The 23,227-nt window shown below is 45.5% G+C and overlaps 1 protein-coding gene across 1 annotated transcript in view; it reads left to right on the top strand.

The window, feature by feature from the left end:
• NEK10 (NIMA related kinase 10) overlaps positions 1–23,227 on the top strand; it is a 2,768,076-nt gene that overhangs the window by 1,544,489 nt on the left and 1,200,360 nt on the right. The window contains exon 25 of the mRNA XM_069648774.1: positions 1,641–1,711. Coding sequence (XP_069504875.1) covers positions 1,641–1,711 — 71 coding nt within the window. The remainder of the gene's footprint in view (positions 1–1,640; positions 1,712–23,227) is intronic.

Genomic DNA, 23,227 nt, shown 5'->3' with positions numbered 1-23,227 from the left:
ATTGGTGTTTTCCATTCTTCTTGTATAAGCAGGCTAGAAATCTGCCTGGTTTGTCCTCCTGTGCATGTGTTTTCTCTATTTGTTTCGCATAGCTGAATTTGCCTGGTCAGTCCCACTGGATCAGACACTCGTGTCCCCATTTTATTTCTACATTTAGTTGGTCCTGCCCCACGCAGTTCTTTCTCTGCACCTCTGCCAGTTCTTGTTCTATTCTGTTTAATTCTGAAGTGATGGCCTTGCGTATCCCCTGCTTGGTATGTCATCTCACCCCTGCTCACCACTTTGAATGTCTAACATATCATACCCCTGGATTTAATGCTTCGTTCATTCATTTTGAAAAATTCCTCTGCGTGTTTCCTCACATGTTCTGTAAAAGCTGAATCTAGCAGGGCCTCACTCCAGAGTTGCCAAGTTGGTATTGGTGGTCTTGGTGCGCTATAACCTACTTAATTTCCAACGGGCATGATCAGACCATACCTTTGCTTTATATTCAGCCTCCTGAAATTCCCTCATGTGTTCCTCCCTCGTAAATAGGTTATCCAATCTTGTGTGCACTTTGTGTGGGGTGGAATGGTGTGAGTTGTCCCTGGCTTCTGGGTGAATTGTCCTCCATATATCCACCAGCTTAAAGGATTGTAGGAGGGTGTTCATCTGATCTATCCATTTTTTTATTTAGTGTGCAATTGAAGTCGCCTCCCCATAATATGACCCCATCTCTATAGAGCCCTAACCTTGTGTACAGGGACCGGAAAATTGTTGTGGCGTCATGATTGGGTGCATACGTGTTCCCTATGCATATTTCTCTATTTTCCAGTGTCCTGTGAATTACTACCATCTTGCCTTCATTGTCAGTCTTATGTAATTATCTTAAGTGGGACTGTCTGGGCCACCCACATGAGGACCCCTCTGGCATATGCAGAGTATGTGGATCCCACTACTAGGCCGCCCCATATTTTAGCAATATTGTCTTGTCTAGTTTTATTTAGGTGCGTCTCCTGCAATAGGACCATTCCTATCTTATGTCTACGAAGGTATGTATTAATTCTATGCCTCTTCTCGAATATTCCAGGTCATTACTTTAATACTACCTGCCATCATATACGTGTTTCATTGGTCTCTGTAGCTGTTTCTACATCCTCGTATTTGTTCTGCATATTGGAGCACCATGTGTGTCAGGACTACAGAATACTGGTACTGGCTCTCTCCCATTTCCCCTAACCAACTCCCCGCCTATCCCCTACCCACATTGAATAGTTATTGTTTAAAGGTTGATGCTGTTCTGTGATATTATAGTGTGAGAAGCATAATACAAGCCTCGGTCTTAACATAGAAGCTGTGATCCACTGCCACAATATGTAGCAATGGATCAGAATTGTGGGAAAGAAGAGCGGTCACATGGACTTGCACTCAGTCATGCTCCTTAACCAAGACAAATTCACAGGCATCAGAATTTGCCTTTCAGTCAGACCACATACCACCACAACTGCTTTTCTGTGATCCCCCTGCAAGGTAGTTACTCTCTTGAGGCACACTGCAAATCCATTAATTTTATGAATGCAATTTGTGTCAGTTTTTATTCAAAAGAGTCATGGTTAATTCACAGTGTGTCTTTGATTTGCTTAAAACTATTTCTTTTGCAGATAGTGGAGGCAGTATACGAACCAGTGCTGGAAGGACTCTACTCCGATAAAGTGGCATGCACAATTAAAAGGTAAACGTCCTGTGAACATAGCACTGAATGGTACAGTGTTCCATATTGAAAGGCTTACTACAAACAGTGACCAAAAAACGAATAGATGGGTGTACCCCATAACTCAAAGACACCTGGGGTAATTTTCACACATAATACAGAGAAATTGTGTCTCACGAGATATCAACTGTAAGGAACTCATGGTAGCAACAGTAAAGACAGACACAAGTGATCACAGTGAAAGGGTGTTTATTAATCTCTATAAATGGATGAGAAAAATGCATAATCTAAACCTAAATCTAAGATGGGAGCAGCTTCAACCATCAAATAATAATAAGGCAGTACTAGTTGTGTCTTGTGAAATAAAAGGACCTCTACTAAAAAAAAAAAAAACGATTGCCAGACCCTATAGCTAAGTTACAAAAATAGTGTGGGATAGTGTTCACAAGAAAAGAAAGAAGTGTTCACAAAAATGAAATGTCAGGATGATATAGCGAGATCTCCCCTCCCCACGTTTTTAGCACGGGACAAGGTGGACCTCTTGAGCACAGCACACAACTTGGCTTTTCCAGCACAAGGCTCTTGTTCTTCTCAGCGATATTAGGATCTGCGGTGGGCATGTCTCTTTACCCAAAGTCTTTTGCCTCCAAGGGCCTAATGTGTTAAAAAATACCAAAATAAAGTTCCTTTCCGTATGTACATTGGGTGATGAATTTTCACCCATGGACGCCCCTCTTCCAGGCTCAGACCATTATCGAATGTTAGCCTCCATCTGTCGGTTTCACTGCAGCTTTTTACTCAAAAGATTTCACCTGTTCTATTCACGAGCCTCAATTACCTTTTAAACAATCTTTCACTGTGGTCATCCCTCAGTCGGGTTCACTCCTTGTCAACACAATGCTCCCAGGGTTATCATGCTTGACCCTGTTTTGTAGGGCTCCCTCAGTCGGGTTCACATTTGCCTTAGCTTCTATTCACTTTACTCAAGTCCGTATTTTAGCCCCCAGTAAGGTTTTCTTTTAAAGCCACTAGTCCCTTTAAGTTGTGGTTCAAAGACTTTCGACTATACAAGGGGTTTTACTCGACTCTTGTATGACCACTTTGACCTCTTACGACAGGCTCTCCTGTGGCTCTCTGGTATTTGTAGTTTTAACAAAAGGGGACCAAGCAGAATCTTTCGATTGAGCGGCCACGTGGCGCTGGACCAAACTGCAGCTGGTCTTCCCCTGCGGTTTTAACAGTTCTACAACATAAACGGTCGTTGTTCTTTAACTCATTTTACGTTACCATTTTCAACCTTAGCTTAACAGAGTTCGCTTTACTATCGGTTCTCCCTCTGACTCACTGGCTGTGATCAACCACTTGGGTTTCTTGTCCCTAGAGTCAAGGACGATACTGCGGTAGCAAGCGTCTCTCCCTGCCTTAGTTATCAGTGTAGGAGGGCTCTGTGCACGGTTGACATCTGCTACACCATGTGCTGGTTGTTATTCCCGGTCTTATAATTCCGTTGACAGAGGCTTGGCGGGTCTGGGTCGGAAAGGGCAAGGGCATTTTTCTCCTTGTTATACTTTCGGTTCTAGCCGTCTTTCTCCTCCTCTTAAACTGCCATCCTGGAATAGCTGACCCGTCGTGTGGCCTGCCTTGCTCGTAGTGTGCTCTCATGCTCCACCTTGTGGGGAAGTGAAAGGGCCGTCAGGTGTGTGTGGTTATTATCAATTGCCTGACTCTGCCTGACCATTGTGTTGGTCCATTGTCTGTTTTGGTGTAGGAATGGGTTTGTGCTGAAAAGGGATGTGGGGGGTAGAACTTCTTAATATCCTATGGGGGTAGGATGGGGAAGAGTTGTTATATGGAAGGGGGTGTACCGTGTCTCACTCGTCGGTGTCCCACTTCCTCTCCCCGAGGACCTCTCATTCAGGTGATCCTCCCGCATTGTTCCACCCCCAGGAACTGGATCCAATAGCGATGGCTGTGTCCTGGCCACCTGGATGGCAGATCCCTGATCCCCGGGGACTAGTCAGTGAGACACCTTTAGGTTTCTCACACAACATAAACATTAACATATATCATTTCCTATACAAAACGTCAACAAGAATAAATGAGATTCTGCTGAGTTTTGCACATGTAATTGATTCTTTTTGAACTTTTATATTTATGATTGATTGTCTCTTGTGGCCTGTGTTGAATTTTAGCATTTTATATATGTTGGTATTTACCTTTTTTATATTAATACAATTGATGTAATGGTTGATCCCGATCTGAAATGAAGTTAATTCCTATTCCTATATGCCTTCTTATATATAATAAGATATGGCTGGATATAGATATTGAAGCGAGATGGAGATAGACATGCCTCTTGCTGGAGACCACAGACAACGGGTTCAGAATCGGATGAGGTATCTCCTCAGTGGATCCTGGACTTTCGACCATCGAGAAATGATTCCATCCATGTCACGGCATCTCTGGAGAAGCCCCATATTATGGCCTAGAAGATCGAAAGCTGCTGAAAAAACCCTCCCTTGACCCAAGCAACCCTGCCAACTATATGTCTATTACCACGGTACCATACCTTCTAGAAATTCTGGACTGCGCTGCATACTTGCAAATTCAGGACTATCTTGAATCAAACCAATTACTTGCTCTCCGTCAATCTGGCTTCCGCCCCAGACATGGCACAGAAACTGCCCTGATTGACCTAAAAACTCAAGTTGATGACCTAAACGATAAGGGCAAGTTGGCACTCCTCCTCCTACTCGACCTGTCAATGGCATTCGACTTGGTCGATCATAAAATTCTCTGCCACCATCTCAAACCTGCTGCGCACTTCTCAGCATAGTCTTGTATTAGTTCCTTTTTAGCAAATAGAACTATGAGGGTCTTCTCTCCTCTAGCCGCTGCAGAACCTGTCCCTGTCCTTTGTGGAGTCCCTCAAGGATCTTGCATCTCTCCCACATTATACAATGTGTTCACCAAGCCACTCTTTGACATTCTTGACTATCTGACTGTCTCATACACCAACTACTCTGATGACACCCAGATACTCATCCCTATTTCTGGTGACTTTGCTCTTGACGCAAAGGCACTGAATGACGTCTACTCAATCATCCAGGCCTGGATGGCTTATCATGGGCGCTGCCTCAATGATGAGAAAATGGAGCTACTCATCCTTGGATCGCATTCCAAATTGGCCAAACTTGACCTAGCCTACAAATCATTCACTATAGACGGCAACATCATTAAAGTGTCGAACGCAGCAAAAACTCTAGGCATTTATCTAGACGCAACTCTGTCTCTAACTAGACAAACAAATGCCTTAGCGTCTGCGTCGGCATATACTTGTAAACTTATCACAGCCTGTAGACCCTTCCTGAACACTGAGAACTGCACTGAGAACTAGCTAGAACTCTAATCATGGCGAAAATAGACTATTGTAAAGCTCTCTACCTAGGGACCAGTCAAAAAAACATTGACAAGTTACAAGTTACACAAAACAATGGCATTAGGGCGGCCCTTAACATCCCTAGAAGATCTCACATCTCTGACATCAGGCACAACCTTCATTGGCTCCCCGTTGTGCAGCAAATTTCTCTTAAAACCCTAGCCTTAACATACAAGGCTCAGAACAACCTGGCAACAGTTTATCTGACTTGCCGCTTCTCGCAGCATGTCGCGAAAAGACTGCTGAGATCAGCCTATGTCAACACACTTTCTATACCTAGATTTAAGCTGCAGTCTGCTGGGGGATTAAGCTTCCCAGTCCTTGCAGCATAAGTCTGGAACACCACCCCTTCTACTCTCAGATCAGAACCCACGTTCCCCTCCTTCAAGACCAAAACCACACTCTGGCTTCACAAGCTTCATGAGCCTACCACATCTTCACCATAGGCGCTCACCTTTAACTACATTAGCACGTCCTACTCCTTTTTAATTCTGTAGGCTCCCTCTACCTCTCCTTCTAATTTGCATCCCTTACATAAGCTTTTAGTACCCATATATGTCTCTGAAGCAACTATGTGTAACCTGCACCCTTGATTTAAGTTCTGTCTTTAAGTTCTTACTGTATCACCTTTGTTAAGACTGTTCCTTTGGGGGAACAGGTCATGCCTGCCTGTAACCACCTTCTTGTAACTATTTGCCCAGATGCCTCAGGGCAAGGTTGCGCTCTATAAATAAATCAAATACAAATACAAATACAAATACAAATACAAATAAATTGAGAAGAATCAGCAGTCCTGAACCACTCCTTTCTAGGGCTGAGGGCATATGAGTTTGAAGAACTAATTGGGCACTTTCGGTCCCATGGGCGCACCGAAAGCCAGACTGTTTCTTATGAAGGAGGCCTGAAAATTCCACATGTGATTGCATTTGCATGGTAGTCACCTTATCAATGATCTTAAGAAGAAAAGGGGTATTAGTTATAGGCCTCAAGTTAGAGGGGCCCTTCGGATCTAGCCCTTTCTTCTTTAGAAGAGGGATGATCACTACGTCTTTGATAGCTGTAGGAACATAGCAATGAGCGAAGGAGGCATTGATGAACCTTCGTAAGTATGGTCCAAAAATGTTGTGATATTCTAATCTAAAAATAAGTTTAGACAGTAACAGATCTCCTGGACAGCTGGTGGGAAGGGGTGTCTGTAGCTTTTGTTCCTTTCTTCCAAACTGCATAAGGGGTTTACCACTATTTGTTCCCTTCTTCCCATAATATTTGGGATATCTGGGTCATTCAATTTTTCCAGATCGTTACGTATTCTCGCACATGCAATTTTGTCTGTGAAAGCCTTTTGAACCCTAGCACAGTCCTCTTTATCCGGATTGATGTTATGATTCAAGACATTAGGCTTGTCCCAAGTCATGAATAGTTTCAACAGCTCTTTGGTTTCATTAGTGGCTCTAGTTATTTGATCATTATACTGATTTTGTTTTGTTCCTGGTATCTTGCATTTGTATTCTTTCTCCCTGAGTTTCTACTCCTCTTTATTCTTTTGTACTTTATCTTCAAGCCAGTTGTGATCAGCCTGCCTTTTCTTGTGTTTAAGCTGGATGAATTCAGGAGTAAACCACTTCTGATTGTTAGGGCATTCTCTAACAATCCTAAGATTAATCAGGACAATCCTGTCTAGCAATAATTCTAAGTGCGTATTATAGCTTTTTGCTAGAAGGTCGCGAGGGTCTAGATCAGTAGTATTAGACATCAGGTTTCTCATAGACCCGGCAATATCTGCCAGTAGTAGTTTTTCACATCCTTCACAAACCCCTTTGGCCTCATACATGCCTAGATTTTCTTTACAAATAATAGCTACACCACCCTCATGGCCTGTAACTCGGTTCCTCTCGAAGAAGAGATAGCCCGGCGGGGTCACCTATTCTATTACAGAACCATGTGAGTCCAGAAGCCAGGTTTCCGTAAGGCACATTATGCCAACATTATTTTCTATGATGTAGTCGTACACATCGAAAGTGTGTTTGACCAGGGGCCTTGTGTTGAGAAGGTCTAATGTAAGGGATCCTGCCCTAACGTTATCCTGTTCTAACCGGGGTTCAGTAGTCACCTGTAAGTCTTTTTGTTGGCAAAGCAGGGTATCCTCGATGTTCAGGATATCCCTCTCCACCTCTGATTCACGCGCAAAGTGTGTGCTAGAGGTGGCTGGGCATAGGCTGACACTCAGGCACGATGTAGGACCCGGCATGGTTCCTAAACAAGGTGGCAATTATTTGTACCTACATGAGCCGGGAGCTTCCGCCATGTCAATGCTGGTAGTCAATTAATTTTATGTACACAGTACTGTGCTCTCTAAATTAGTTTGGCGCAATATTTATTGATGGACGGGGCATGCAGTCATACCTTTGTGAGGGACCTGTTTCCTAGTGTTCACCGCCTTTACAACCACAACTGGCTGGTTAACTGGGGTGGACATGCAATATGTCGGTGGGATAGAACGAATTCTATCGCAGACCAGCACGGACTAGCTGGTCCCGGAATGCTCGGACGCTGACGCGCCTGATAATTAACTAAATGTGCGATGGACTACAATACTACAGGGAGTTGTATTTCAAAAGCGCAAGACAATCGTGGAGGAAGCACGAGTGCCTGATAAGTCCCAAGCAGCGCCAGAGGAACACAAAAGGCAACTAGGTGTCAGGCAGTGGTATTTCCAGAAGAGGATTCAATTTAAAAGCCTAAAAACAGTCAATGTTCAAAGTTAATCATTTCTTAAATAACAAGCTAAGGGAGGATAATTCTGAGCATTCAATCTAGCATTTCACACGGGCAAGTAAATATGCAAATAGAGCATTAAAGGTCTAAACACAATTCCTATCAATTCTGGGATTACTAATAGCACTGAATTCAACGTGGCCAGCGAATAGCAGCCTCTCCATGATGCTGGGAGGTGCAAGTAAGCTTGTCGGCCACTGATCGAGTAGTAATTCATCAGTGCTGCTGTTTCTTTCTTCATGTCTGCGATCAAGGGAGTTTTATTACAATGTTTATTTGTGCCAACAAAGACTGTACCTTTTCTGTGTAAACAGAGCTTATTTGTTCTTCTTCCTTGTGCACTTGCCCCGGCTTTTCCATCGTTGCAATCCACGTCAGCTTTGTGATATGCTCTGTCCAGATTTGCACACAGAAGTTCACCGCTCGTGCTATTTTTCCTTGCCATATGTTAACAGTTGTTCTGCCAAGCAAGGTAGCGTACTGTCCTGCCTGTTATTATTCACATACTTCTGTCTCTTTACCATCAGATAAGGTAACTCCACACACTTGATGCTTCTTTGGTCGTCGGAACAATTTGCAAAATCTGGGCCCATCATTTGCAATTCTACACTGTGTGCCTCGGACATCACATAGTGCGAGATGAACCAGGCATTGTGCCTCTATAATTGGGACTGCTTGTGGCACTTACACCTTGGGAGCCCCTGATGCATGCGGGATGAGAGAACACACATAACAGCTCCCATTCACATCATTTCTCCCCACACCACTCATATCAGAGTACCAGGAATTAGAGAATTCGGGGTGATGAATATCCTCGATCACATCAAAGCCCAGCCCTTGATACATGTCATACTTTCGTCTTACTTCTCTTTTTATTCTACTATCCACATTCTCAATCATGACCGCTTCAGTAGTACCGTCAGAAATAGCATTATATCTTTGCATAGTACTGTCAGAAATAGCATTGTACCTTTGCATAGTGTCAGACAAGTCAATTAATCCATTTCCATTATAATTATTAGTATTCACATTAGTACTGATATATGTAACTCCACTCAGGTTATTTAAATGTATATGTTTTGTTCCATTTGGATAATATACAATCCTACTACTCCCCTTTGCCCCCCATTATAGGACCTCCCCCTATAATACCCTCCCCTAATACATCCCCAGTAGTATTAGCAATATTACACAGAGTCCTCCATCAATGGCTGACCCACAATAATATTTACATGTCCACAGTCTCTCATGTCTCTACGACTCGGGCCCCTACTTAACAAACAATGTACATTAGTTGCTTCCATCTCCTTCTTTCCTGAAATAGAAGCACAGACACACAAGACAACAAACAAGGGAGAGATGTACAAGACGCACACTGTTCAAAAGGAAAAGAAGTCAGGGAAAGAGAGAGAGAGAAAGACCGAGAGAAAGAGAGAAAGGCAAGAGAAAAGATAAAGAGAGAAAGGAGAGAGAGAAAAAGGAAAGAGAAAAAAGCATTCCCAGGAAAAGAAAAGTATAGAGCTAGCAGCTGATCCTTGGCCTGCCATTTGGATGTGCCACTATACCTGTGTCTCCTCTGGACAAGCTGGTAAGGTACTCGGGGTACAGGTACTGTTACCCCTGTTCTCAAGACAACTGATGCACCGCTGTACTTTCTGGAGATGCCCTACAAATTTCCAAAAGGTGGACCTAGTAGCACAATTTCTTAAACTTCACTGCAAGGGGGGTACAAAAACACCACCTCATACGGTCCTTGAAACAGATGATTATTCAAGCGGCACACGAAATTGCAAACATAGACGTGATCCTCTGGCAGCAGTGGTCTAGTTTTTATATGCTCAGGATCTGTTCCTGTTGTCTGTGCAGCATCAGGCATCTCTGTAGTCACGGTCCTGGGATGTGCAATCTGTCAGGAGACACATTTAATGGACAGAGTTATAGTCGTCAAATATTCCTTCAATTCCTCACCTAACACTGCTGCAGTCCTATGCGCATCAGAAACCCATCTCTCAGGGGATATGAGGATATGCATGCACCGACCAGTTTTTCTTTAATGTAGTACACAATTTAGATATCTTGCTCTTATGGAGGCCATTTATTATCTCCACAATATCATTGGCCTGTAGGTGATAAATCGAAAACATCCGATGCTTGATACCAAGTAGTGCTGTTACATGTTGGAATAATGCATTGAAGAAATGCGTGCCATTATCTGACCTCAAAACCTCACACACACCCCATCGCGGGAAAACTTCCTGCACTAGAAACCTTGCAGCACACTTGGCATCTGGGTGCGCACATGATTCTACTTCCACCCACCTTGAGAAGGGACAGACCACCACAATGAGGTAACTAGACCCATTACAACGCTCCCCCATATCGGCGTAATCTATATGTAACTCATGGAATTACCCAGTAGGGTGGGGCAATGTGCCCCATAACGTTCTTATTGTCATCCCATTTCTAACACTTTGACATATGGTGCAATTAGGGGACAACCATATCAGTGATGCTCTCCTGAATATTTGCTGTGAACCAGTTCTCCTGTATGTCTGCGGCTATTTGGGTAGTGCAATTGTTCAAATGTTACTGCTAACAATTCCTGGGGCATCACTGTCTTCCCAGAGCTCTCTTGCCTCCATAACAGATCTATTGGAGATTGCTTTTATCTTCTCCGTGACCACAACTCATTTTCCCACTCCAGCAATCTCCCTTGTAGCTCAATAATCTGGGAGATGGGCAATGCGGTATAAGGCACTGGATGCTCGTCTGCATCTGTCTGTGGGCCAGTCACAACCTACTCAGCGTATGTTTCTTTTGATTGATACGCCACCATTTTAGCTGCCGGCGGCCCTGTTCCCCCTTGAGATTTTGTCTGTCCCGTGAGTATGGGCGGCACACTTGATGACCGCCACAACAGATGGGTGTGGCAACGCTTCTATCAGCATCTCTAACAGCATGGCATGCCGCACTGGGGATCCATCTACCCTCCTGAATCCCCTCCTCATCCAACGGGGGAGACCAGCATGTACCGTTCTTGTAACATACTCAGAGTCAGAAAATATCATAACAGGACGCCCTTGTGATGCTCTCAGTGCTTCAATAAGCTATACAAATGCTGCCACTTGTGTGGAATAGTGTATAGGTAACCTTTTCATGACCACCAACTTGTACTCCCCTCCCTCAAGTCATATCACTGTGGCCCCTGTCCGTCTCTGTCCATCCTCCTGATCAATTGTGCAAGATCCGTCAATGAAAAGTACCTCACCGTCTGTCAAGGCACAGTCCCTTGCTTTGGGAGTATCATCCTTCTCATCCTCATATGTGGCACAGTCGTGTGCCGTCAAGTCCTCTGTCATGGGCATATCTGTTAAAAAGGTGGCAGGATTGACCGTTGTACACCTAATCACATGAATGTCAGGTTTAGAGATGATAATCCCATATGCAGATGGCCTTTGCGTAGTCATGGTGGACTTGTACCTCTCCAAAATAGCAAACAAACAATGTTCCACATACGTTACTGAACACCCCAGAGCTTTTATCTATGGCAAAGGCAGTTGCTGCTAATGCTAGTTCGCAAGCGAACTGCCCTTGCATTACTAAATCCAGAGTGCCACTATAATAGGCCAATGGCTTGTGGCCGATAGTACTTTTTTGCATCAACACTGCTGTCATAAACTGACCATCAGAATGCAAAAACAAATACAATTCCTGTGTGTAGTCCAGGGTAGCCAGTACGGGTGGCAAATTAATGACTTCCTTTAAACCGTCAAACTGTTTGGTCATTCCAGTCATCTACAGTAACTTGTGGTCCTTTGTTTTCTGTGCCTCCCTCTGGGCTTGCAAAAGTGGCCTTGTGTATGCTGTGTAATTGAGGATCCAGGCCCTGCAGCAGTTATACAGGGCCAGAAACCTCTGCATCTTCTTAACGGAAGCGGGTCTGGGCGTGGCGCATACCAATGCTGCTGTATTGGGTAGTATCCTCTTCCCATTCACTGATATGAACTGCCCTAAATAGATTACTTCCTGCTGGCAATATTGTAATTTGGCCTTGTCAACCTTGTACCCCTCACAGGCCATTAATTGTAGCAGTATAACAGTCTCTTCGACAATGGCGTTCACTGTCACTGCACACTAGCAGATTGTCCACATACTGGATAATCAAGCTTGCACCTCAATGTTCCCAAGATCAGCATGCAGTATTCTGTAAAATATGCTTGGGCTCTCACAGTACCCCTGAGGTAACCTAGTATGTTCAAACCGCATCTGGCCCTGTGTGAATGCTGTGAGGTACCTTGACTCAGGATGGAGTGGATTCGAAAATAATGCATTTTTCAGATCCACTACAGTGAAATGTGTGGCTTCTTTGGGGATGCTACATAAAATTGTCACAGGATTCGGAACTACTCTTTCTTTACCACATCATTTAGGGGGTGCAAGTCCTGTATCATTCTCCAATTGCCCCGGTTGATTTTTTTTTTCTTCTTTTTTTTAAATTTAACTTTATTGAAATTTTCAAGTCAGATCAAAGTCAATACAGGAAGGTCAATCGGAACGTTTTACGAATACTTACATTCAGTTATTACTGTCCCCCCACTAACCTATACATATAACATTTGAAACAGCCACCCCCCTCCCTCCTTCAGAACAGTGTTTCTTCATGCTTTAAATGTCTTGCACAATTCTAATAATTGTGATTAGTGCATAGTGTTTATATTATACATTCAGCAATGAACATGGTTGCCTCCTCCAGTTTGTTTGAATACAACCACATTGGTCTCCTCACGTGGAGCATTATCCGTGCTTCCAGCAAATAAATGCATCCAGATGTCCAATCCCTTTACCTAGAATGTAGTCAAGTCCCTGGGATGTATTTTTTCACAAAATCTCCCCACATTAGGCCATATTGCATGGATTTCGCATGTAAGGCTGCAGTAATCTTTTCCGTTACACAAATGTTGGTAGCCACACTGAACCATTCTCCCTTACTCTGTACCCTCTTCGATTTCCACTTCATTACCAGAGCGGATTGTGCCGCTTACAAGAGTGGGGCTGCCAGACCGATAAGCCTTCTACATTCGTCCTCGCACTTGTTAAACCCAAATAGAATTAGAATGGGGTCAGCTATGCATTGGATCCCATCAAGGTCTTTGATCCACCCCAGGACCTCGTCCCAGATTTTTTTTATACGGGAACATCCCCACCACATGTGTGTTACGCTCACCTGGTCTCTGTGTAGTCGTTGGGGCACGGTTGCAGCCCTCTCAGGGATGTGGACCCTTGACACAATTCTCTCCCAGATGAAACGGCAGCGGGCGATGTGGACCAGAACCACTTCTGCGTGGATGGAAAGGGGTATGAGCGTACCAAGCTGTGACCCTGGCCCTTTTCCTTGCACCCCCAGCCGGGATTCCCCAAGATGGCCCCTCAGGAGATTTGCTCACCTGAAGATTATGATGGGCAAGCACTCCGTCCTGCTATCTCCAGCAGGGGCGCGTAGCTGCAAGGACCGAGTTCCTTCACTGGTCCAATGCATGAGGAGGCCCAGACCAACTGCGGCTAATCCACTTTCTCAGGTAATTGTTCTTGTTCATCTTCCGTCTTTCTTGCCTTTTGCTGTGTTCCATTGGATTTTGTATAATCTGTAACTGTATTATTGTCCGTTCTTTCTCTAATGTCTCTTTCTCGTTCTTTTCTCTGTGTAGGTGATGTTACAGGTTCAGAAGCGGTAGGTGTTGTCAGCGGAGCCAGATTGAGCGAAGAGAAGCGACTCTGCAATGGTCCGGTAACAGGCGAGCCATCTGCGGGTGCTGCGCGTGTGATTTAGGGGCTGCGTGGCCTTGGCGAACGAGGTGAGTTGTCTTCCTTTCTTTGCAGAATCCGGGTCGTAGATGAAGAGTGCGATGCAGTGTCAGCGAGATCGTGTTTGTAGACTTCCAGGAGTTGAATGCGCCGGATCGCTGAATTCCGGAAGGTGAGTAGGCGGGTGCTGAACCAGACGCTGTTGTAATGCAGAGCCCGGTCCAGAAGGTAAGTGTGTCAGGTCCGGGAGGCGACAAGCGTTCGTTGCACTAGAGTGCACATTAACGCGAAGCGCTAGTCCTGTCATGGAGCCGTTTTATATAGTCAAGCTCCTGCGGCACGCCCTTTAGCCCAGCCCACTTGCCACACACAAGATTCGCATGCACGTGAAGTGTGAGGTTGGGGCCACACCTTGCACTAAGCACATGGAAAGTTCTTGACATAGCCAAGTGTTCTGCAGAGAAAGAAAGTAGTTCCTCATTTTGATTCTGACATGAGTGCATGAGCCTGACACCAAAGGCGCCAGGACTGAGCCCAGCCGGGCCCCCTGTGTCCATGTGTCCCAAAAGGACGCCAATGGGCTTTGTTACCCATTGCCCCCAACAAACGAGAATGTGTTGACGATGTTCTTGGGCCTGAGGTCGTGACAATGTGCCAATAATTTGCATTCTGTCCGCATTCACGCCAACAAAGCGGCCTCATTGACTGAAACATCTGGGACCGTCTGTGCGGGTCATATTGCCATATATGTAGTAATTTAATGGCATGGAGCTTGTACTGACTGGCTATCGGACCTGAGATGCAGCCTTGCACATTTTCCCTCACATATCAGGATCAGTTCTGTCCCCAAAGTCTCTGCCATCGGCTCTTTATGTGCAAGGTCGAGCCCTTCAATTAGTTCTCTATATATGGCAATCAGGCCTTTCATTTCGGTTCTGGAGTTGGAGTTGAATTTTGTTTTCGAACAGAGTAAGGTTCCTCCATTTGTACCTTGCAGCTGCAAAAATTGAAAGACAGAAAAGGGACCAACCCCAGGGCCTCTTTTAATTCCAAGATTGTGATAAAGGAGCTGTCTCTCCAAAGCTGGCCCACCCTCTCCAGACCTACTTCGTACCAGGGTTGAAACCTTTCTAGATTGGGGATGTCTTCCCTGATGCCCAGAGCCCATAAGTGACTCTGAGGTGACAGCCAGGTAGTGATCCTGTGCATGCCAGTCTTCCCCCTCCAAATGTCCCATATGGTCCCCAGTATTGGGTGATCCCTTATTCTCCTAAGTAATTTATTTCTCGGGACCCAGAGCCACTCGGAGACTGTTGCTGGAGCTAGGTAATGGTTGTCAAGTTCAACCCACTGGGGTTCTTTGTGGTTTCTCTGATGCATGATCAGAATTCTCAACTGAGCCACCTCATAATACTTCTTTAAATCTGGCAGGCCCATCCCACCCTCATCCCTATCCATCGATAAAATGACAATCCTTCTGTCCGACACTAATAACCCCTGCAGGTCCAGCGATAGTATCGTTCCTGCCACCACCTTGTGTGACACAGCTGGGTGAAAAATGAAATCAGCTTAATTCCAGTTCATGAAGCCTAGATTCGGAGCGGGCAAGGTCGTTTCTTTTGGTTTTCAACACTCCCGTCTCCCTTGAAATAGACATCCCCCTAATTTATACTTTGAAAGCATCCCAACGGATTCCAGCTGTGGTGGCCTGTAAGGTGTTCGAAGAAGGTAACGATGTCTGCAAGTATATCGGCCTTGAATACTATGTCCAGGAGGGCGGTGGATTTAAAACGCCAGGCGCTAAAGGTACGATCCAAATTCCACCGACAGGGTATTGGTGCATGGTCAGATAATGTGCGAGTCAGCATCTTGACTTCATCAATCTTCCCAATCAAATCCCCAGACACCAGAAAAAGATCTATTCTAGATGAACTATCAGGTCAAGTAATACGTATACTAACGGAGTCCGGGGTGCAGAGCCCTCCACACGTCACAGACCCCAAGTTCAGTACTGAGCACATGCAGTTTACGTGCTGCTCACGACAGCGTCCTGGGTGCCGCTCCTGTTCTATCTAAGTAAGTGTCGAGTATGAGGTTACTCGAATATGAGGTTATCATATGTCGCCCCCCATATTATCTGGACACCAGCATAGCTCAGCAGTATTGCAGCCACTGTGTCGAAAAATTCAGGTGAGTCTACATTGGGGGCATAAGTGTTCACCAGTAGGTATTCCCTCTTTATTAGTGTGCAATGTAGGATACCATATCTACTTTCAGGGTCCACGTAGCTTTTATGGAGGATGAACTTAAGAGATTTATGGATCAAAGTCAGTACACCTCTAGCTTGTGTGGAATAGGTAGTGTAGAATCTATTGGGCCCCAAGGACAGTGCAATAATGGTTGCCAGGTATGCCTGAGCATGTGTCTCCTGTAGCATTAGTAGTTTAAGGCCATGTCTTTGGGCATAAGCGACAATCTTGCGAGCCTTGGTGTAGTTACTCAATCCCCGGAAGTTCCAGGACAATACCTTCATGGGCATAGCGTAAATTCAGGGTACATCCCAACAAGTGCGACCCAGTGCGTATCTCCTACTAAAATAATCACCACTATGATGCTCCTCCATGTTGCGGCCCACTGCGCCACCTCTGCCATTTTCAATGTAATCTCCCCAAACGCGCCCACCTCCCCTCTTACCACCCAGCAACATCTGGCAGTTTTCCCACTCACCCTGTCCCCCCACAACCCAACCATTCCCCCCAACCAGATGTCGGCCTACCCACCCCAGCTTGGTCCAGCCGTTCCAAGGGCACAACCGGGGCCAGTGACTAAGGAACCCGCTAAAATAGTAATTGCAACTGCAGTGGGGTGCGCTGTTGCTTGCAGACAACTATGCAGAAGCAAGGAGTACCAGTGATGGTACGCAGGTTATTGGTATTTATTACTATAGCGCAGTTTCCGTTCACCAATATATGTAGTGCAATAGTGCAACAGCAAAGTATGAGCAACAGTAAATACGGTACAGTTATAATGGATAACGTGTATAGTAGTGGTTAAGACACAGGTGAAAGCGTCAAACTGTATAGTAAGATCCAGATAGAACATTCCTCAAAGAGCAATAAGGTGCAACCCAGAGAGCGGTGTGCTCCACATTCAAACAAAATTTACATATTAGCTGTAAAGAGTCAACACGATCAATACTATTATCGACCCAATGGCAAGCGGATAGCAATGAATGTAATGGAGGTGGTATGGGGCCAGCAAGACGCGACTCAGTCATTGTCCATGAAGTCTTCAGCAGGATTATGGAGAGGTATTCGGGCCTCTATGAACTTCACCGCCTCATCAGGGACAGTAAAAAAGTATAGCTTTTCCTTAAAAGTTCATTTGAGTCTAGCCGGGAACAGTATTTCACGGCAAGAAATTGACGCCTCTCCTTCTGCACTCCCACAGAAAAATTGGGGAATATCCTGATGATCCTGATGATCTGGGAGCCAAGGCGGAGTTCACCTTTATCTCGTGACAGTCGGAGGATGAGATCCCGGTCCCTATAATTGAGAATCCTAACGATAACAGGCCTCAGAAAATCTCCAGGTTTAGGTTGTGGTGCTTGGGAAAGGTGGCCGCGCTCAACAGGGAAGAAAGGGGATAGGTCAATGTTGTCGAGCAAGTCCTTGAGCAGGTTTTCGACCGCCAACTCTATGCAGCCCTTAAGTGCATTTTCCGGGACCCCGATGATCCGTATGTTATTCCTGCGTGATCTGGATTCCAAATTTTCACAATTTGCTTTTACGGTCTTCATATCATGTGTGAGAGAAGCAGCAGTGTCCTGAAGAGTGTGCAGACCATACTCAGTGACTCCGATTCTTGATTCGGCTTCAGTGATCTTGGTCCCAGCCTGGTCCAGTCGAGATTTAAGCGATGCGAAATTCGCATTAATGTCGTCTAAATTTTCGTGGAAAGAGGCAACGTTTTTTGGCCATGGATTCTATCATCGCAGTGAGGTCGGGAGTAGGCGTGCTCGGGTGTGAATCAGATTCATCATGGTTTGATGAGGACTGACCCGACTCCATCCTAGGCGTTGTCTTGGCGATTTTATCCATAGCTCCCATTTTATTGGTGCCACGGGATCTGTTAGACATGGCTGGGTAGCTGGGGATGCGGGAATGCAGACGGAATTGGAGATGGAGTCGGCTTTGCAGTCCAGGTCGGGGTGGTCCATGCCCAGTGGTTGCAGCAAGGGGCGATGAGATACTGAGGTGGGGTCAGCACAGCAGGGCTACACAGCTGTGAGGACTGGGTAATCTGTAAACAGGTAGGAGCTATGTTACAGCAGATAGGCCAAATCACAACAAATCACCAGGTGAGCAATGGTGGGGATCCTATAGGCCTAATTGCCACAGGTAGGGTCAGTGGTAGTGAGAGTTCCGAAGTACGAGTGCGGGCAGACCGCAACTACCAACGAGTGGTTTTTGCAATTGTAGTAGATAAGTCTTAAGCCAGTCTCATTGCGAAGAACAATGCCGGTAAGCACATGAGCATTAACTGCCAATGGGGCAATTTACATTGTAGTGTGAATGGGACTCAGCGGCATGCAGGCCATAGGAGGCCCCACTTGTGAAACTGACCCCGCTTCAACTGTCAGTGGCGGTATGGGGGGCAGAGGGTTGATGCTGGTGGGCTCTTCGATGGTTGACCGTGGCCAGATCAGCGGCCCACATGTGAGGAGTGAGAGCAGAGGTGCGCGTTGCAGGCCTCTCGCGCGGGTGAGCCGCCAGTAGCTGGAGAGAAAGGAGAGGGTTGATGCTAGTCTGGTGTCAAGAGGTACGTGTAACCTTAGCGTGCGCCCCCGCCCCCCGAGCTCCTCGCCTGTACCGCTATGAATCCAGTTGGTGGTCGAGGTAAGCACTGGCACTCCAGAGGAGCACCGTCGGGAGGGACACAGTTGCAGCACTGGGCAGCGGCAGTCTGTCCTGTAGACCGGCTCGCAGGGGCAATGTGTGTGCAGCCGGACTGCTGCAATGCGCAGAAACCGTGGATGGGCACGGGTGGTCCGCTGCATGCCGCACCCCTGTAATGGGTCTGGGGTGTGTCACAGCGCAGCAGCAGCCGCCAGAGGCCCGTTTCGTGCTGGCTATTGTCGGCCTCTAGACGCCACTCCGTTGGTGGGCAAGCCCGGTGCCTGCCAGAGCGCAGGCGGGGCACTGGTCTCCCGCGTCACATGCTTGAAGAAGGGGAACATGAGTGGCAGTGGCCGCGGTCACATAGGGCGGCACAGAGGTGGAGCAGGTGTCCGCTGCCCCGGCCAGTGTCGGATTAGTGCAAGCAAAAACCGCAGACCCACAGTGGCCCCCCAGTAGACGTGCGATGGCTCCACGCAGCCCAGTCAGAGATGGCTGCCAGCAAGGCCGCGGCCGCAGGCAGAAAACAAACAATCTTTTCGGGGTCGCAGAGCTCCGAATTCTTCCAGGATTAGGAGCAGATGTAGCTCGTAACGTCTGCTATACAGGGTGACACATTTAGTTGTAAAACATTAGAGCAAACTGCTGATGAAGTCGGATGAGTCATCGAATCACGGAGCCACGAAGCTAGGCAGCCATTCACAAGGCTGCTCAACAGCATGCCGCCCCCTCAGATGCGGTTCTTGAGGTGCTACTGGCTGCACCAATATCGCTGTATGCATGCAGTTGAAGAAAATTCGATATGTGGTGCAGCGAACACAAAATTGACCCTATCTCTTGCCCCACCACTGCAGTGATGGAGTTCCTTCTGTCACTGGCCTCTGCGGCCCTTCAGGTTGCTACAGTTAAAGGATACTTGGTGGTTCTGTCTGTTTTCAAAAATCTCTGGATCAAGGGTCTTTCTTTACGATCCTGGTAATGGCCCAATTTGTGAAAGGCCTCATAAACCAGTTTCCACCGGTTCCCTTTGTGGTTCCAGACTGAGACCTTAATTTGGTCCTAATATTTCTTATGGTGGTTCAGTTTGAGCCTTTGCATTCTTGCTCCATTCGTTTACTGGCGTTGAAGATTGCCTTTTTGGTGCTGAATACATCAACCAGGCGGGTTCGTGAGTTACAGGCCCTGTCATGCAAACCACCATTCCTTTGCTTTTTTCAGGGAGAAAGTAGCCTTTAGGGTATGACTGGGAATTTTACCCAAGGGCGTCTTGGAGTTTCATTTATCTCAGACCATAGACCTGCCTGTATTCTAACCACCTCCTTCCCCCTCCAAGGAGGAAGAGTGGTTTCACATGTTGGATTCCAAGAGGGCTCTTTGTTTTTATGTTGCAAGAACATCAGACTTCAGAAAGGTGAACCAGCTTTTTGTGGCATTCTCTCTGTCCAGAAAGGGCATGCGGGTGTCTAAACAAACCAAATCCAGATGGGCATAACCCTCTGCATTTCAGAATGTTACCATGATGCAGGGAAAGATCTGTCACTGGGCATCAGAGCCCAACCTTATAGGGATGTGGCCGCTTCTTTGGCACTGCAGAGAGGAGTGCCTGTAAGGGACATCTGCCGAGTGGCAGCATTGTCGTCACTCAATGCCTTTACCAAACACCTGGATATGTCCTGTGGAGCTGACGCTCACTTTGGGAGTGTGGTTTTGCAAAGTTTCCTGTTATAGGGACTTTATAGCCGCCACTGCGAAACAAAATGCTTGGGGAGACTATCTGATGAGGAATCTGCGGGAGAAGGGCAATCCTTTGAAGGGGAAATTACTTAACTGTAAATGTTCTTTCTATGGAATTTTCTCACGCAGATTCCTCATCACCCTCCCATCCAACCCCGCTATGAAAGTGCTGACAGTTCTGAAAGTTGATTTCTTTGTGAGAGGAGGAGTCAAGCTATCTTTTTCAAGGGTTAGGTTTTTGGTTTTATTTTTTGGTCAGTTGTGGCTGTTTTCACCCAAATCTTTCGATTCTTTCTTGGAGGCAGCGCCTGAGCTCATGGAGATAAAGGGTGAGGCACTGAGGTATGGGGGCATACTGACATGGAATATGTACAACAAACAATCTCACGTGTCTGTAGTCTACGACTGCTGCATCGAGTCAAGATGGATTGACGGCCGAGTCGAGGAGAGCTACGCTCCCTGTCAAAATGTTTTCTGAACAGCTGACGCTGGAAGGATGTCTATCTGATGAGGAATCTGCGGGAGAAGAATCCATCGGAAGAACATTACTGGTAAGTAATTTCTCTTTTATATAATGCCCATTGGGGTTCTTATCAAACTTATATCAAATTTATATAAACCTTTTTGGGATTCATCACATTTATTAGGGTTCAATTAGAGGTATAGGGGTTCAGAAAAATCTATATCAAATTCATTCGAATGCTTATGAAATGTATATAAAATTCATATAAAATGTATACAAAATGTATTTGTTTTCAATACAATTTATATGGGTTCAGATACATCTCTATCAAAAGTAATCTACACTAAAGCAGGGTTTTTATCGAATTCATAAAAAATGTGTATAAACATTTTTGAGGGGCATTTCTATTGGGGTTGAATCAAATGTATAGGGGTTGAGCGGCATGCTAAAGGAGTGAGCCACCTTTCACTTGAACCACTTGATGAGAGGTATTCCACTCTACTACCACTCGCCTCTTTAAAAGGATAGTTCCCTGTAAAATGCAATGTGATCTTTGGGGAATTTACTATGGAGTAGTCACCCTCACATCTTCTGGCTCCAGATGTGACTGATGAAAGGATAACAGTCATGAGTGAAATACCTAAAATTGAAATAGCTAATAAGTATCTTGTTTAATATGTCCAAAGAAAAACAATAAACATTATAAAACTCTAACAAAATAATCTAGTTTAAACAGAAAACCTTTCTATACAGTTGCAATACAATGCATAATCATCATGGTGCTTCTAATGGGACAGTGGTTGGGTTGCATTACATATCTATAGTTGCATTCATGGTTTGCAGGAAACCTTACACAACATAAAACCAAATAAGCAAGTAAAAACACAAAATAAGACGACAGCCGAAAATAAAAACAAAAGAGGAAGCAGAAGATACTGAGTAATTCTAACCATAATTCAAAACATCATACATTAATTTTCTATTAATTTAAAATGGTATTCAGAGAAGTATTCAAACCTAGAATTGAAGAAACATTAGTCCCCCACATTAATCTACACCAAAACAAGTTCATTGACACTTCAGAGCTGTCACCACTTATATCTTTAAAACAGGAAAACCGGGTATTGGCAAAATGTGGACATGTAATGACCAAATGTTTCAGTGTTTCTGCTGTATCCGTAGTACCACAAAATCTACAGTTTAAAGAGGAGTGTGAGTTAGATGGATAATCTTTCCAATGCTTGGTCCTTTTCCTTATATGAAACTGATTCAACCTGAAACGCATATAGGTTGCACGAATTTTATCACCAGGGAAAACCTTGCAAATAACGTGGAATGCATTCTCTAGAATGAGTAAAATGTGAGTATTCAACATAGGTTACATACGTTCCAATATTATCAATGGTCTCAACCTAATCTGCCGTAAACAGACTCTTTAACGACTCCAGGTCGCTGTATGAGATCTATCTCAGACGCCCCAGTTGCATTGAGTACACTTTGCATCCTCAATCTAAAGGAGTTAAAAGAAGAAACAGACTTGGCATTCATGGATTTATTCAGATCCTCATATCGTGAATTCTCGGGAGGATTGGAGATTTTCCTGAATGGTGAAAATTGTTGCCACATACACCGAGACTTCAGAGAGGTGAAGCAACGTTTGTGTTAAGCTCACCTGGCCTCTGCAGAGACATTGGGGCATGGTTGCAGCCCTCCCTGAACTTGAATCACTCCCTTCAGGCCTCTCCCTCAGTAGAAAAGCTGTGAGCGGTGGTATGTGGTGATACTGCTCCTGTGAATTATGGAAGATAAGCTCTCCGTCCTGCTACATTTGGCAGAGGCGCGTCGAATGGGATCTAGTTCCTTCACTGATCCCTGATAAGGATTAGTCGAGTCCAGCTGCGACTATGCTTCTCCTTATGATTGGTAAGTCTTTTTTGAGCTCTTGTGATGCTGTTCGTTCTGTTTAATGTCTTTATATTTTGCTCCTATTTATGCCCACAATAATGTCTCCCTTCTGTTTTATTCCCTTAGATGGAAATGCGGCCTCACTGCAGCTGTGAGACGCGAGACGCGGCCGGATGGAAGATGGATGCTACCGCAGTGTTCAACAGCAGGTAAGTGATGGTTTAAGGAAAGCGCGAAGTATGGCAGAGCGCAACCTTAAACTGACTGTTTTTCCGATGTCTAACCTTGTCTTCTGTTTTTCCTTGCAGGCGCTGCTGTCGACGATGGAGCGTGTCGTGCTGTGGTGCTAAGATGAAGATTTCGGCGTTTCGGAAAGTGTAAAGATGAATACTTGGTTCGCCGAAAGAGATGTACAGGTAAGAACAGCTTCCCCCAGTTGGTAAGTATGCTGGCAGGAAGCAGGATGTCCAGGAAGCAGGATCTTCAAAGGTAAGTCTGACCTCAGGCTATGGTGAGCGTTA

Source organism: Ambystoma mexicanum, chromosome 2q (assembly GCF_040938575.1).
Source record: "Ambystoma mexicanum isolate Mex_15411 chromosome 2q, UKY_AmexF1_1, whole genome shotgun sequence".
NCBI lineage: Eukaryota > Metazoa > Chordata > Amphibia > Caudata > Ambystomatidae > Ambystoma > Ambystoma mexicanum.
Note: the sequence above shows the minus strand (reverse complement) of the source record. Positions and strands in the feature narration are given on the sequence as shown.